At 42.0% G+C, this 14,344-nt stretch overlaps 2 protein-coding genes across 3 annotated transcripts in view; one reads left to right on the top strand and one right to left on the bottom strand.

Annotated features, from left to right (window-relative positions):
• The window catches only part of tmtops2b (teleost multiple tissue opsin 2b), a 37,819-nt gene that overhangs the window by 14,789 nt on the left and 8,686 nt on the right, over positions 1-14,344 (top strand). The window contains exons 2-3 of one of the 2 annotated variants that reach the window (XM_039818014.1): positions 5,105-5,430; positions 9,526-9,759. In XM_039818014.1, coding sequence (XP_039673948.1) covers positions 5,105-5,430; positions 9,526-9,759 — 560 coding nt within the window. The remainder of the gene's footprint in view (positions 1-5,104; positions 5,431-9,525; positions 9,760-14,344) is intronic. The other variant, XM_039818015.1, reaches the window with a different exon arrangement.
• The window catches only part of LOC120569870 (beta-galactoside alpha-2,6-sialyltransferase 2-like), a 52,265-nt gene continuing 47,695 nt past the window's right edge, over positions 9,775-14,344 (bottom strand). Inside the window, exon 7 of the mRNA XM_039818013.1 lies at positions 9,775-13,836. Coding sequence (XP_039673947.1) covers positions 13,589-13,836 — 248 coding nt within the window. The 3' untranslated portion in view covers positions 9,775-13,588. The remainder of the gene's footprint in view (positions 13,837-14,344) is intronic.

Below are 14,344 nucleotides of genomic sequence, written 5' to 3'. Positions count from 1 at the left end.
GATTGGATGCCCTCTAACTCCCCATTCACTGAATGCCACATGGTAATACGGTGTAATTTAAAGCATGAGCATGACTACTTTCTATGTACAATATATATAAGGGTTTTGTCACTAGTCCTTCCTTGTTTTGCTGAGCTATGAGGGCAATTGTTGGCAACATCATGATGCCATGAAAAGGGAAAATGAGAAATGTCAAGAACTCCAAAGAGGAAGAAAAAGCAGCAGATGGGTCACAGTGTTGGATTTGAAAAGATCAGGCAGTGAAATGGCCATTTCAGGAAGCATTAGTCCTCTATCGAATAGCTGTTCTAAATAATACATTTTATTTTGTCTGAGTGCTTTATAATGCACAACAAATCCCACAGAATCATAAGACATAATGCTGGTGCTAGGACCTTGTGACTGCTGCTCCATCACATGTCTGCACTGGAAACCAGTAACATGTAGCTCTTATCAGCCGTAGATAAAAAGGCAGAGGAACTATTTGATATAAACATATAAACTTATTATTTCAGATGCATCACCAAATGTAAAAATTCAGATACAATTTTATAGCTGATATATTTTATTATTTAGCTCACTTTTCTCACATTTAGATCATTTTTCTCACATTTGAGACAACAACAAACTAATTAGAGTGCAAAATTTCAAGCACAACAACCCTGCCACACTGAATAAAAAAAAAGGTTAGACTACAAGAGACATACACTACAAGAGAGGTTATTTTGCATGTGGCACATGTGGTAACATATTTATATTATGTATTTCTATGATGAACAAAGGTAGAGATTTCACTGACTCTCTATCTAGGACAAACCACCACCAGTAAAGCCTGCTTAAAGGGGGGCTCTTATTTCAGTATGCAGCTAAACACATCACAGCTCAGCACATCTCTGCTATGGCACCATGACAACCTCTTCTGGCTGTTTTACGGGTTCAGTATGTGCTACATACATGCTAATTAACGCATATTAAAGGACGCAAAATCGTCAGCGTGTCAGGGTTACATTGGAAGTAGATGTTGCTAGAACATGAATAATTATTGCTAATTAGTTGCAAATGAGTGGAAATCATGGGAGACATTAAGAGCAAGTGAAATGATGACATTAAATGATCTGACTTTGAGTTATCAGTGTAGCTTTGCCCTCAAACCAGCAGAGTTGTGAAAGCACTGAATATGAGTGTAGGGCAGAGGCAGGTCTTGCATAAAGTATCAGTACAGCTTACCCCCAGGCTACTCTGTCTCATTGGAGCTTCTGAGAATAAGAATTGATGCTGCTAACCAGAAAGAGGACCATGGACCTAGTAAAACTAGACCTAGTACATAGTTTATATGCATGCCCACAATCAGTGGTGAGTTTAAGGAACATTTTGTGGTTGTCTTCGTGATTGACACCACTAGATGTCGTTGTCCTTGTCGATTGACACCAATAGACACAATTTTACACAGACACTACTGATTGATGATATGAAATAATGATTTTTGGTTGCTTGTTTTGGCACACTGCTTTCAAAGCTGTTGGTTGTTAGTTTAGTGAAAATCGCATCGTCTAAATCCTGTCTGACTGCAGGTTTTACGTTTAGGTCAAACACACTAACAATTTGAATGAAAGTCACAGTAGATCTCTAACTGTGGACTTCAGTTGGTGTTGAACACAAAATAGTTAGGAAACCCCAAATGAAGCTAAGTAACTTATGTACGGCCAAGAAAAGTTACTACACAGTACACTAATACACTAAGTATTACATTTCAATAATAATTTATAATTAATAAATAACCAGCTTTTCAAGCTAACGTTATCTTGCTAATTTCACCCACCCAACATGCCTTCAACATGGTTACCGAAAATTAACTAACTAAATTGTCACTCATCTGGCTATAGCAATGTGCTTTCCTATGATGTGACAAGAGCATGTGAATTAAACATTAAATTACATCTATCTATAAATTGCAGGAACGCGTCTGTGTGTGTGTGTGTGTGTGTGTGTGTGTGTGGTGTGTGTGCGTGTGTGTGTGGGTGTGTTAAGCGCATATCTCTCAAACTGTTAATCCGATGGATTTCAAACTTGACAGGTGTCTTGCTACAGGCACGAGTCAGTGCAGTGCCAAGTTTGACGTTGTTTGGATAAGAAACACAAAAGATATCGTTAAATATATCGGTAAAAGAAGCACACACTGGCTTTTGCTGCTCTAGCCGCTGGCCACTCCCCCTCTCACACTGCATGCAAACACTGACTTAGCACCTGTTTGTGTCGTGACTCTCTACACCGTCTCTCTCTTTCTCTCTCTCTCTCTCTCTCTCTCTCTCTCTCTGCGCTCGCGCGCACACACACACACACACACACACACAGGTTCTAGTGGTTGATGATCGCAGATATCTGCTGTTTAGCGCTCATAACTGGCCGGGTGGGTAGCGCACTGCCATGAGTCCATGACGCTAATGTCTGATTACTCCACATTTTCATTGTGATATTTTGTTGTTACATTCTGAATCTGCAATGTTCTGTGTCAGGTAAATCAGTAAGTTAGTAGTAGGGTGTACAGGGGAATTGCATTTGAAGTGGTTTGGGGTCCTTCTGTAAGTAATTTTGGGGTAGGCTACAATTTGGTTTTGATGAATTCTACAAGCAGCAATACAACAGGCCAAGTAATCGCCCGTTCCAAACAGGCACATTTTCAACGGGCACTGTACTAGTTTTACTAATTTAAAGCTTTACTGTGTAACTTTTTGATATTAAAGAACGTCCGTTACATTCAAACCATCGCCAAATGAGTTGCTCCACAAAACACTCTCTGTATTTCTCACTATGGCTATGTTCAGAAAATTGTGTCGTCCGGTGACTTTCCCACGCAGAAACTTGAGTGAAGATAATTACCTCTTCAGAAAAGTCCATGTTTTTTTAATCCTCCATGTCCTCGTTGGCTACTAGCAACTACATGGAGGAAGAGGGGGAGACAGAAAGCATGCACTATAGCTTTAAGGCTAGGCGGCTGGCTGGTAAGCTAGCTTGCTTGCTAGTGGGGTAAATGTTTAGCGGTGCAGAGGGCACAGAGAGAGAGAGAGAGAGAGAGAGAGAGAGAAAGACGTAAATATCACGGTATAGGATATTAGTTTATTAACGTTAGTTTATTTTGTAATGTGTAGGTATTTAGAGATCTTTTAAAAGACATGTTATTGTTGGAATAAATATGATCAGATGAGATGAAAAATGAAAGGAGCCTTGGGTGTGCCTGTCACAGTTGTTTGTTTGTTTGTTTTCCTCACTCTTGTTTCCAAGCTGAGCAGCCAATCAGATGAATTGACTGTTCAGCGGATGGCCGACAACCGCTGACTTAACATGGGGAATCAGCGTTGGCGGCCCCAAAAACAGACCGACGAAGGCCGATGGTGTGGGACACACTGCACAGACTAGGCCGACGGCAACCAACTGCCTAACTAGGACCGACAGCCAACTGTCGGCTTGGTGTGTCAGGGCCTTTAAATGGCTGTTTAAACAAACCCCCGCAAAGCAGCCGGACAAGATTCTGTCTCTCCCTCCACCTTGAAGCACTGCACTGATCAGCTGTCTCCAGTGTTCACACACACACACACACACACACTCACAGACATCTTTAACACCTCACTGGAGACATGCCACGTACCAGCCGGCTTCAAGTCCTCCACCATCATCCCTGTCCCCAAGAAAGCAAGTAGTAGTAGGACCCACGGCCCTGACCTCTGTGGTCATGAAGTCTTTTGAGCACCTTGTTCTGGCTCACCTCAAATTCTTCACCGACCCACTCCTGTACCCCCTGCAGTTCGCCTAAAGAGCCAACAGGTCTGTAGACAACAAGGTCAACACGGCTCTTTATTATATCCTCCGGCACCTGGACACCTCAGGAACCTACTCCAGGATCCTGATTGTGTCTTCACCTCTACACTATTCTCCCGGCTCTGCTGCAGGACATGCTGACCCAGCTGCATGTGCCTGACTCCACCTGCAGGTGGATCACAGACTTCCTGACTGACCGGAAGCAGCGCGGGAAGCTGGGGAAACACATCTCTTAGTCTCTGACCATCAGCACCAGTTCTCCTCAAGGCTGTCTCCTTTCCACTATGCACTTCTTCCTGTACACCAACAGCTGCACCTCCAGTCACCAGTCCGTCAAGTTCCTGAAGTTTGCGGACAACACCGCTCTCAATGGACTCATCTCTGGTGGAGATAAGTCCGCCTACAGGTGGGAAATTAACCACCTGGCGACCTGGTGCAGTCATAACAACTTGGAGTTAAATCCTCTGAAGACAGTGGAGATGGTTGTGGACTTTAGGAAGGACGGAGTCCCACCCGCCCTCATCACCCTGGGTGACTCCTGAGTCAATATTGTGGAGTCTTTCTGCTTCCTGGGCTCAATCATCTCCCAGGACCTCAAGTGGGAGCTGAACATCAGCTCCCTCATCAAAAAAGCTCAGCAGAGGATGTACATCCTGCGGCAGCTGAAGAGGTTCAACCTGCCAAAGATAATGATGGTGCACTTCTACACTGCCATCATTGAGTCCATTCTGCTAAGAAGGTGATTGGCTGATACCTGACATCTCTCCAGGACCTGTTTGCCTTCAGGACGTTGAGGCAGGCAGGAAAGATTGTGGCCGATCTCTCTCACCCCAGACACAAAACAGTTTGAACCTCTCCCCTTTGGCAGGAGGCTGCAGTCCATCAGGATCAAAACCTCACGCCATAAAAACAGTTTCTTCCCCTCTGCAGTCAGCCTCGTTAACAAGTCCCCGGGACCTATGATATTGAACCTTAATCCTACATCCTGTCCTCTACACATTCTATATATCCTGAACTTTTGCACATCCCTCTACATTTTTATACATCCTCCACCAACCCATACAGCCTCTTTTTTCTTTCTTAATGTAAAATAGTTATATGTATGTACTGTGTGTGTTATTTGTTTCTGTATTTATTGTTTGTGCTTCTTACCTGGCAATAAATGTCTTTCTGATTCTGATTCTCATGTTTCCCACAGGATGACAACAATATCTGCTGTGAATATCTTAAGTATTGTCTTGATGAAAAACAGTTGCCCACTCTCACTTCTCCACCTCTCTGTCCCTCTCAGGTATTGTATCGCTGATCTCTCTGGTGATCCTCTCCTATGACCGCTACAGCACTCTGACTGAATACAACAAGCGTGGGCCAGGCTATCACAAGTCTCTGCTGGCTATCGGCGGCTCTTGGCTGTACTCCTTTTTCTGGACAGTGCCCCCTCTGCTGGGCTGGAGCAGCTATGACATAGAGGGGGCAGGAACCAGCTGCTCTGTGTCCTGGAAAGTTCACACGGCCCAGTCGCACGCTTACATCATCTGCCTCTTTATTTTCTGCATGGGTCTACCCATCCTGGTGATGATCTACTGCTATAGCAGGCTGTTATGGGCAGTCAAACAGGTAGAGAGATATCAAAGTGTGTGTGTGTGTGTGTGTGTGTGTGTGTGTGTGTGTGTGTGTGTGTGTGTGTGTGTGTGTGTGTGTGTGTGTGTGTGTGTGTGTGTGTGTGTGTGTGAATGTTTATGCTTTTTTCCTGTCTGGTGTTGCAAGCAATATTTCTGGTCTTCTTAGGGACCAAGAAGTATCTAGAAAAAAACCTCCCTGTCATCTGCTGGGACCACAGAAATAGCTCCTCTCTAGACAGCCTCCTGTATTTTGCCAGAGGTAGCGATCACTCCCTTCTGGGATGGCATGTCTGTCTCTCACAGGCTTTGTTCCATTCTTTCAGTTGGACTGCATAACTGATTGCATAACATACCTAATAAATTAATCTGTTATGAAGCAATCTTTTCATGATTGTTTTGTGGTTCGTATCCTATCATCTACTTGCTTGACCTCTGTGAGTTGACTCTGAAAGCAGTTACGAGCGCTCGGAGAACAAAGTGACACGAAGCAAGGTTCAGTTCAGCAATGTTTTAAAGGTTTAATGAGACACACAAGTAAATATACATTTTCTAACAATCACTCCCCATTCACTTCAATGACGTGAGAGTAAATACATAAGAAAGGGGCACCAGAGGAAAGGATGATTGGTTCAAAGTATAAGTTCATGCTGATAAATATTCAGGGAGAAAAAAATGTTTTTATGATGCCAATTTATGATACTAAGACTTTGTTCATTTATCACAGACATGGAATGTAACAGATTCACAAAGCCTCCAAGAAGCCAGGGTGGCCTCTAGCTCACCCAGTAAGAGTCCTGCAGCAGCGCAGGGTTCAAACCCAACCTGCTGCCCTTTGCTGCGTGTCATTCCCCATCTCTCTCCCCCTTTCATATCTATCCACTGTCTAATAAAGGGAAAAGCCACAAAAAATAATCCAAGAAGCCCACAAGCCAAAACTTGTTGGTCTGCCTGGTGCATTGAATTTTGGGGAGAGACTTTACTTGCTTTAAATAGTTAAATCCTTAGCACTCCCAGAGATTTAGACTGTTTATTTCTGAGAGCAGAGGGGGTCAGCAGGGTAGGGGATTATCCCAACATTACGCCCCAGAAAGATCAGCTGCACTGACAAAGCCTAAAGCCACTTGCGCATGTTCTTGTTTATAAAGTACTTTGGACCTCAGTTTTTTTTATAGTGCTAACCAGATTAAGATTATTAGAAGATGATTGTACAGTATACAAACACAGAAAGACAATAGACAACCTCTGACCCCTAAGGAGGAGGAGGAACTGTTGCAAGACTGTTGGCACTGCTGTCGATGTCTCAGGGGTGTTCTTCCAATGGTCTTATCCTCTAACTGCTGGGTGGCTCTTTCTAAAAATAAATCAAATGATCTGCTTGTAATGACCTTCTGGTATCAATAAGCTGCTTTCGCTTTACCTATTACCTCTGTGTGGGTCACATTAGTTGAATTGGTTTCAGTTCAGTTTTATTACTTCTGTTCACTATAATTTAGCACACTAACCCTTTCTCATTTGGAGTACATCTTTGGAACTAATAATTTCACATACCGTTGGCTAGAGTGTATTCGATTTCGTGCAATTAGCACTGCAGTTTAAAACCTCCAGTCTATTCAAGGATTCATGATATAAATCATTAATCGGAAATTCTCGATCATTCTCAATAGGCAAAAGAATCAGCAAAGGAAACTGGATGTGCAGCTTTTGCTAAATGCACCCACTGTTGGCTTGTTAAACAGCCCATTGACTTAGAAAATGGTTTCATTTTCTAATGATATCAAGAAGCAGCCCTATCTGAGCAGCTGTCCATTGAAACTAAACAGACCCGATCCTGAAACAAACCAGAAGGAAAGCAGTTTTTTTTATATAAGACAAAAAAATATCACAAATATAGCTGCAAGCGGCGATTCTCGGGTTCAAACCCTTTCTCAGCCAACAGAAGGATGTAAATGGACTGTATTTATTTAGCGCTTTTCTATTCTTAACAACTACTCAAAGTGCTTTTACGTAGCACCATTCCCACACATTCATACACTTCGACATGGGACTACAGGGCCCGAGATTGAACCACCAATTTACCGATTTTTAGGCGACCGCTCTACCACCTGAGCCACAGCCGCCCCTAGAAAGCAGCGAAATCGCCAAAAGTCAAAGCTGCAAGTGGCATTGAACGGGTTTCGGTCTTTACATAGCTGAGAAAGTCACTTCAGCCGGTTTAATTCTGTAATGACGAAGAGATGAGATCAACCACACACTTCTTTCAGCAATACAATTGATGCATATAGCCTAATAAGTAGGCCTACTGCCATTTTACTCCCCCTTTTCAGATTTTAACAAAAATTAGCACAGGGTTTTGCGGTACAACTTGTTGTGTGTTTGGTACCCCCTATGGGTTAAACATTCAAAGTCTTTGCGTAGGCCTATTCCTCAAGACTACTAAATATATGTTACAATTGTATTGATGATTGGATAAACTGTTATGCCCAATTTCCTGCTAAAACTGCCCTTTGCGAAGTTCTTTGATTGATGGCGGCCATGTTTTTTTATTCTTTCACAGATGCGGAACGGTAATTACTACGTCACTTCCGGAGTATTCCGCTTATTTTTTAAAACATTATTACGGTGCATAACTTACTGGAACAAAACTGAGACGTGTTGTTGCTGGTGACAAAACCACTGATTAAATAAGTACATTGAAGCGATACTGGCATTAAAGACCCGCTGATCGCTGTCCGAAATAATAACATTAAAAGAAATACATATAAACCATGATAAGATCTCGTGAATAAATATTGATTAAAACAGCGGTTATACGGCTAAAAATACCAATACTAGCAAAGCTGTATACAGCTTCTCTGCTGCAGCCCGACTGAAAGAATCGTGCTGTGATCACGAAAGATGCTTCCCATTGAAATACATTAGTTTAAAAAACGTGCCGACCATCACGAATGGGGGATGCGATGAACAGTGGCGATAATAGTCACATTAATAATGGAACAGTGACTTCAAATGGTAGTCGTAGTAGTTCATGTCATATCAGGGTGCTGCAGGGCGTTACAGGATGTAGCGTGGCCCAGCAGAGCATGGATGGACGTAGCAGGAAGCAGCAGGGTTTAGCAGGATGCAGCATGACATTGCAGGGCACCGCTGAGCTCAGCAGGGAGTGCAGCAGGACCACGGCGACAGCTGCAACCAGGATCTTGGTGCCAACATTCTCCAAGGAAATATGATGATTAAAGAAATTCCGCACATGCACAAACACCATATCTAATATGATGCATTCCCTATATACTGTAGATTCCTGTGGAATATATTGCAAGTAGCCTATTGAAGGGATTTATTTCTGCCAGTGAGATCCCGGTTTAGCCTTGGCTGCTAAAGCTTCCCCCCGGCTTTTAATAATGTAGGCATTCCTGTTCTTGTAAAAGAGATTTAGATCTTTGTGAAAGGATACGTGTACATTATTTCAAGTCCGTCTTAAAATAATTCTCACATGCCACATGTCCCCTGACAGCATTGTTTTCCTGTCTATACTGGCCACAGAGAGACTCCTTCCTTTGAGAAATATCAGTGTAAGTGATGGTTGGCAAAATCCTCAGCCCATTTCTGTGCACCAATCAAGTAGGTATCTCTCTTAGTGTTTTCAGTACAAAGTCTCTTTTTGCTATTGATGCTTCAACTCTCCAGTTTGTTGCATGCTCGTGGTAGTCCAAAAACACCCATGTCAATGAATTTATGGCAAACGGTTGTACAGAAAAGGCTTTGCTCTTTGAGGAAGCTTTTGAAGAATCCGAGCAGCAACAATGACTCTGCTGTGAGAAGTAATCCCCATTAGCAAACACATACATATAGCATTTGATCTTGGTAGGGTCAATGCAGAAGCTCAGCACATACAGAGGAGGTTGGGGTGGTGGAGGAAGATGCATATCAGGAGAGTTGAGACGTGTCAGGTTATATAGCTTTCTGTATGCAACTGTATGAATATGATTGGGGGGTCTTTGCCAGCCAGTGAACGGAAAACTTCTACACAGGTTTTTAACTTTAAGATCTCGTTTTGCTCTTGCTTCATCGACCCTCTCTGACTCATCTACAGGTGGGTAAGATCCGGAAGACTGCCTCTCGGAGGAGAGAGCACCACATACTTTTTATGGTTTTGACCACAGTGGCCTGCTACATGTTGTGCTGGATGCCTTATAGTGTCGTGGCCCTGATGGCAACATTCGGCCCTCCCAACATCATTACTCCTGTGGCCAGCGTGGTGCCCTCACTACTGGCCAAGAGCAGCACTGTCATCAACCCTCTCATCTACATATTCATGAACAGACAGGTGAGTCAGCAATGGGACAGTTGGACATGTACGACAGCTTTATTTACACAGTAAAAAAAGACAAATTACAACAGCTGAAATCATACAAATGGTCTATTTAAATATCAATTCAAGTGTAAGAGAATTCACTGACAAATCAAAGTCCAGAAGAACATCCTAAGGCTGTTGGGAGTAAAAACAGGACTTTCACTCTTACTATGTTCAGCTATGGATGCATTTTTTTCCTCTTCCTCTTTTCATGAGTACTGCAGGAAGCCGCAGAAGGGAAATGTAAACAAAAAAACTTAAAATGTTAAACAATCCTTTAGAGGCAGTGTGGTACAGAAATTCCCACAATACTGAGTAAAAACATGGCATGAAAACTAGGCCTCGGGAGTAAAGAGTGGAGAGAAAGAGGCTGAGAGGGAAAAACGTAATAAACAGTGGCTGCAAATTTCTCATGGATTTTTCTCTAATCTCACCACTCACGTTTTAGCACAATATCCTGTATGTAATCCTGGCAATACAATTGTTATCTTAAAGAGAATTAAAATTTCCATTAAATCCCACCTTAAAACATTCCAGAGAGAAGCAATAGCACCTTAGAAGTCCTGCTATTACTTAGAGTCCGTTAAGACATATTTAAAAACGGAATTTGGCACAATATTAAGATGTGAAGACAAAGTTGCCAGAATGCATAGCACTAAATCAAGTGCTCCCAGGGAACTACTTACAGCTGCACCACTGCTGAATGGGATTCCCTGTCCACAAACATGCACTAAAATCTGCAAAACAACACTTAAGGAAAAAAAAAAATCTTATAGCACAATTGCCTCTCACAACATTAATGACAATGGTGTCTACTTGCAGCACAGTACAGCACGGACAGTTTAAGACTCTTACCCTGATCCTGATTTGCATGCTCTGTGCATTGGAAAGTAATCCAAGTTATTAGAAATATACATGTACAATATGTTCAGGGGTTTTTCACCTTCAGTGTGTTACAATCACAAGCAATAAAACATTTGATTATTTATCTGAACAGAGAAACATAAAACCTACAGCAGAGCTGAAAACCTGCATGATCCAAAATAATTGATAAATCTCATTAAAGCAACACTATGTAACTTTTAGCGCGAGCTGTAGTTCCAATGAGACAACCTGTAGGGGGACCGAAGCGGGAAAAGTTACATAGTGTTGCTTTAAGCTTCAAAAATGTTTTCTATAGTCCATTTTTAAACCTCCTTTACAGTCATCTACCTGTTTTTACCAGGTTCCTTGTTCCAAAAATCTTCTAATGACATGCCAGACAATCCACCTGAAACTGGGGCTGGGTATCAAACCTCACTACGTTTTTGTATTCAAAATGCATCCATTAAATTTAGTATTAAAAACTGTTGAGTAGGGCTGGGCGATATGACCATATATGTAATGTGAGACCGTTTTTCAACTGTCAGAGATATTTCTTTACAATTTCTACTAAGGCAGCTGCGTATCAATAAGGGCAACTGCTTTGTGGCAATATTAGATTTACAGAATTTTGCATCAATGTGATGAAATACCTATGTCATGTATGTAATTCACTGAATTAGTCATTACCATCTGGTTATTTTATCTACATGTACACTCAGTTTCCAGTTTTCCAACTAGCTAAAAGTAATGCTGTCTAATAAATCCTGTTTTAGAGAGATGTTGATTCAATTGTAGGGTTTCTAATATTTTGTCCACTGTGATTCATTTTAATGAATTTATATTTATTTACTAGACTTAGTTTTAGCAAATTGTACCTACTGTAATAAACTGGCAACTGAGTATAGTTTCTCAACATAATTTCCAGAGAATTTACTATATCTCGATATAGTCAATGTTGCAAAATAAAATATCATAATAGAGGTTTTTATCTATATCACCCACCCCGACAAATATAGAAAATTTGCACCAAAAACTTGTTCAGGTATTTTTTCTATTCTTTGATCAGTTGTTGCCTGAGTTATAAAAGGGTGTTTTGTAAATTTAAAAAATGCATTGTTTTGGTATCAGCACTGTACTTGTTTGTAGTACTACTGACACATTTTGGATGATACCCAGCCCTACTCAACAACAAGTAATGTTAAGCCCCAGAATCATCTACATAATACTACTACAGAGCCATCTAATTCAACATACACTATTCAAAGCAACATTTCTGAGACACGTTTTCACATCTTATAACGAACCACAACCAATGGCACAAGAACATTTTGAAAAGCACACTAAGCAATAGAAATCTCTGTTATAGGCAAGATTTTTCTGAATGTCTACAGCAAAAATCACAACCAATCTTCCTCTCCACGCTGACCTAATACCTCTAGAGCTTGCCGCAGATGTGGCACTGACTCACTGTAATCATAAAAACCATCCTAGTTGGAGACAAAGCAAATCTGCTAATATTACCGGTTCAACTTCCTCTTTTATAATCGTCTCCACTCTGAGCTGTGAATGGGCACAGACCAATATTAAAGAATTCAGCAAATATGAGACATTAATAGTTGCAGGAAATTAGCTTTATGCTGTTACATGATAAAGAAATAACCCTGCACATGCGCAGACCATACTGTACTGCATTGGTGAGCTTCAGGGAGGGTTTGGCCATTACACGCAGTGGGAAAATTACATTCAATAAAGAGTGAACTGACTGTCATAAACAGGGGCTAGTGATGCCAAAGGCAGAGCTGAGAATCCCCTGATACAGCTCACTGACACCACAATATCAACTGCTTCATACCTGCGTCCTGCCACAGTATGTACTGCATGTACCTGAACAGTCACAAGGCAACCCGAGGAACGTGTTCAGTCGACCCCTAGGCACAGGGTTACAGCTGTTCTGAGCACCAGTTTGTTCTGAAGATCCATTTAGGCCCCATTCACTTTGATTTAATGACGCTTAAAAAAAAATGTTACTATTGGTAGGATGAATCCATAAAGGGCAACCAGTGTTTTCCTTCCTGTGGGCTAGTAATTGAGAGACAGGCTTCTTGACTCTGAATGAGGAATCATTTAAGTGTGAACAAGGAGCGACATACAGGTGGTAGTGAGCTGGCAAGTTGGCATGCACAGAAGGGTAATTTAATAGGCCTTATAAGTGTGAAATAAACCCCTCGTGACAACACAAAACATGTTGGATTTCACAAGACGATAGAGGAATGTCGGACGGCAACACCTGCTGCAGAGCGTAATCTGACTGGTGTGACTCCAAACGGTCTTTTTACACTGTGCGATCTTCTGCATGAGTTGCTGCTCTATGTAAGTGTGAATGTTTGTATATTTGTGAGTGTATGTTGCATTTATGACATTCAGCGTGGATGACTTCTTTGCTTATTCACAACCCTTTGGACCATTAAAAAAAGAAAAAGCACAAGGATCCACGTTATAAACAGTGGCATTTCCTTCAAGTGGCGAACCACCCATACTATTGAAAAACACAGAGTTTACCACCATTGACACAACCCAGTTATTGAAAATTCACTTGTCTATCTAAAAACACTTATCTGTTGCTACCCTAGTCAGCTCCACAGCTAACGTGGCTCAGCTAAAGCAGAGAGAAACGTCTTTTTTTAGCTTCATCTTGGAGACTCTACCTGCCAGTCTCTGGCCTAGTAAACCATTTAAAATGAAGAAACATTCTTTCAGAAGTCTCCACGTAGATCCCTCCCTGGAGGGCTATGGCTTATGTTCTTCATGGGTCTAATGTGAATATTGTAAGCTCCAGCCTCCTTGTCGCCAGTGGCTTTATTGCACCTCTCCCTTAGTCAGCCAGAAAAGGCCGGAGTGTGTGTGTATGTTCGGGCTCAGAGGGGTCAGGTTTCATATCTCAGATTTCACAGTTGACGGTGCTGAAACCCGGAAGAGTGACCCGTCCCTTCCTCCTGAGGTCACTCTCGGGGCCGGTGTTGATCCGCTGGATCAGGCTCTTCTCATACAGGAGGGGATGGTAGGCACCCAGTGTACAGGCAGCATCATAATAACGCTCATGGTAGTGGCACAGGTCTGTCTGCCTCATGGAGGGAATGTACTCGTACACATGCACCTGCTCGCATAGCGCCATCATCAGGAGGATGCCTGCAATGGTAACAGAGGGAGGGAGAGAGTGTTAAGGTCTATATTAAAAACTATTTTATGACTTATTTTAAAACCTGTTGATACTCAACTGCAAACTAGTTTAGGGTAAAAAATAAAAGTACAACGCTGAGCCTTTAAACAGCAGTAAATCAATACCACATTACACTTGGAAAGACAAAAGTATAGACTGCCATCTTTTACCTTATCTAAATAGTTTATTTTGTATTCAGGGAAGTTTAGCAGTGCTCTTTATTTCAGGAGCTCTCTGTTCACATTCCCACCTGAAAGCTGCCCAGTACAACCACAGTGTGATCTGCTAGCCACTTACCAACTTTACTGAAGCAGTTGAGGATAAATGGAATAGTTAGACATTTTGGGAATTATGCGTATTGCCGTCTTGCTGAGCGCTATATGAGAAGAGCTATACTATTCTCATACAGTATCTTCCCGTTTATTATGAAGCTACAGCCCTCAGCTGCAGGGGGGAAACTGCTAGCCCGTTCAGCTA

The sequence above is a fragment of the Perca fluviatilis genome, chromosome 12 (assembly GCF_010015445.1).
Source record: "Perca fluviatilis chromosome 12, GENO_Pfluv_1.0, whole genome shotgun sequence".
Taxonomy (NCBI): Eukaryota; Metazoa; Chordata; class Actinopteri; order Perciformes; family Percidae; genus Perca; species Perca fluviatilis.
Note: the sequence above shows the minus strand (reverse complement) of the source record. Positions and strands in the feature narration are given on the sequence as shown.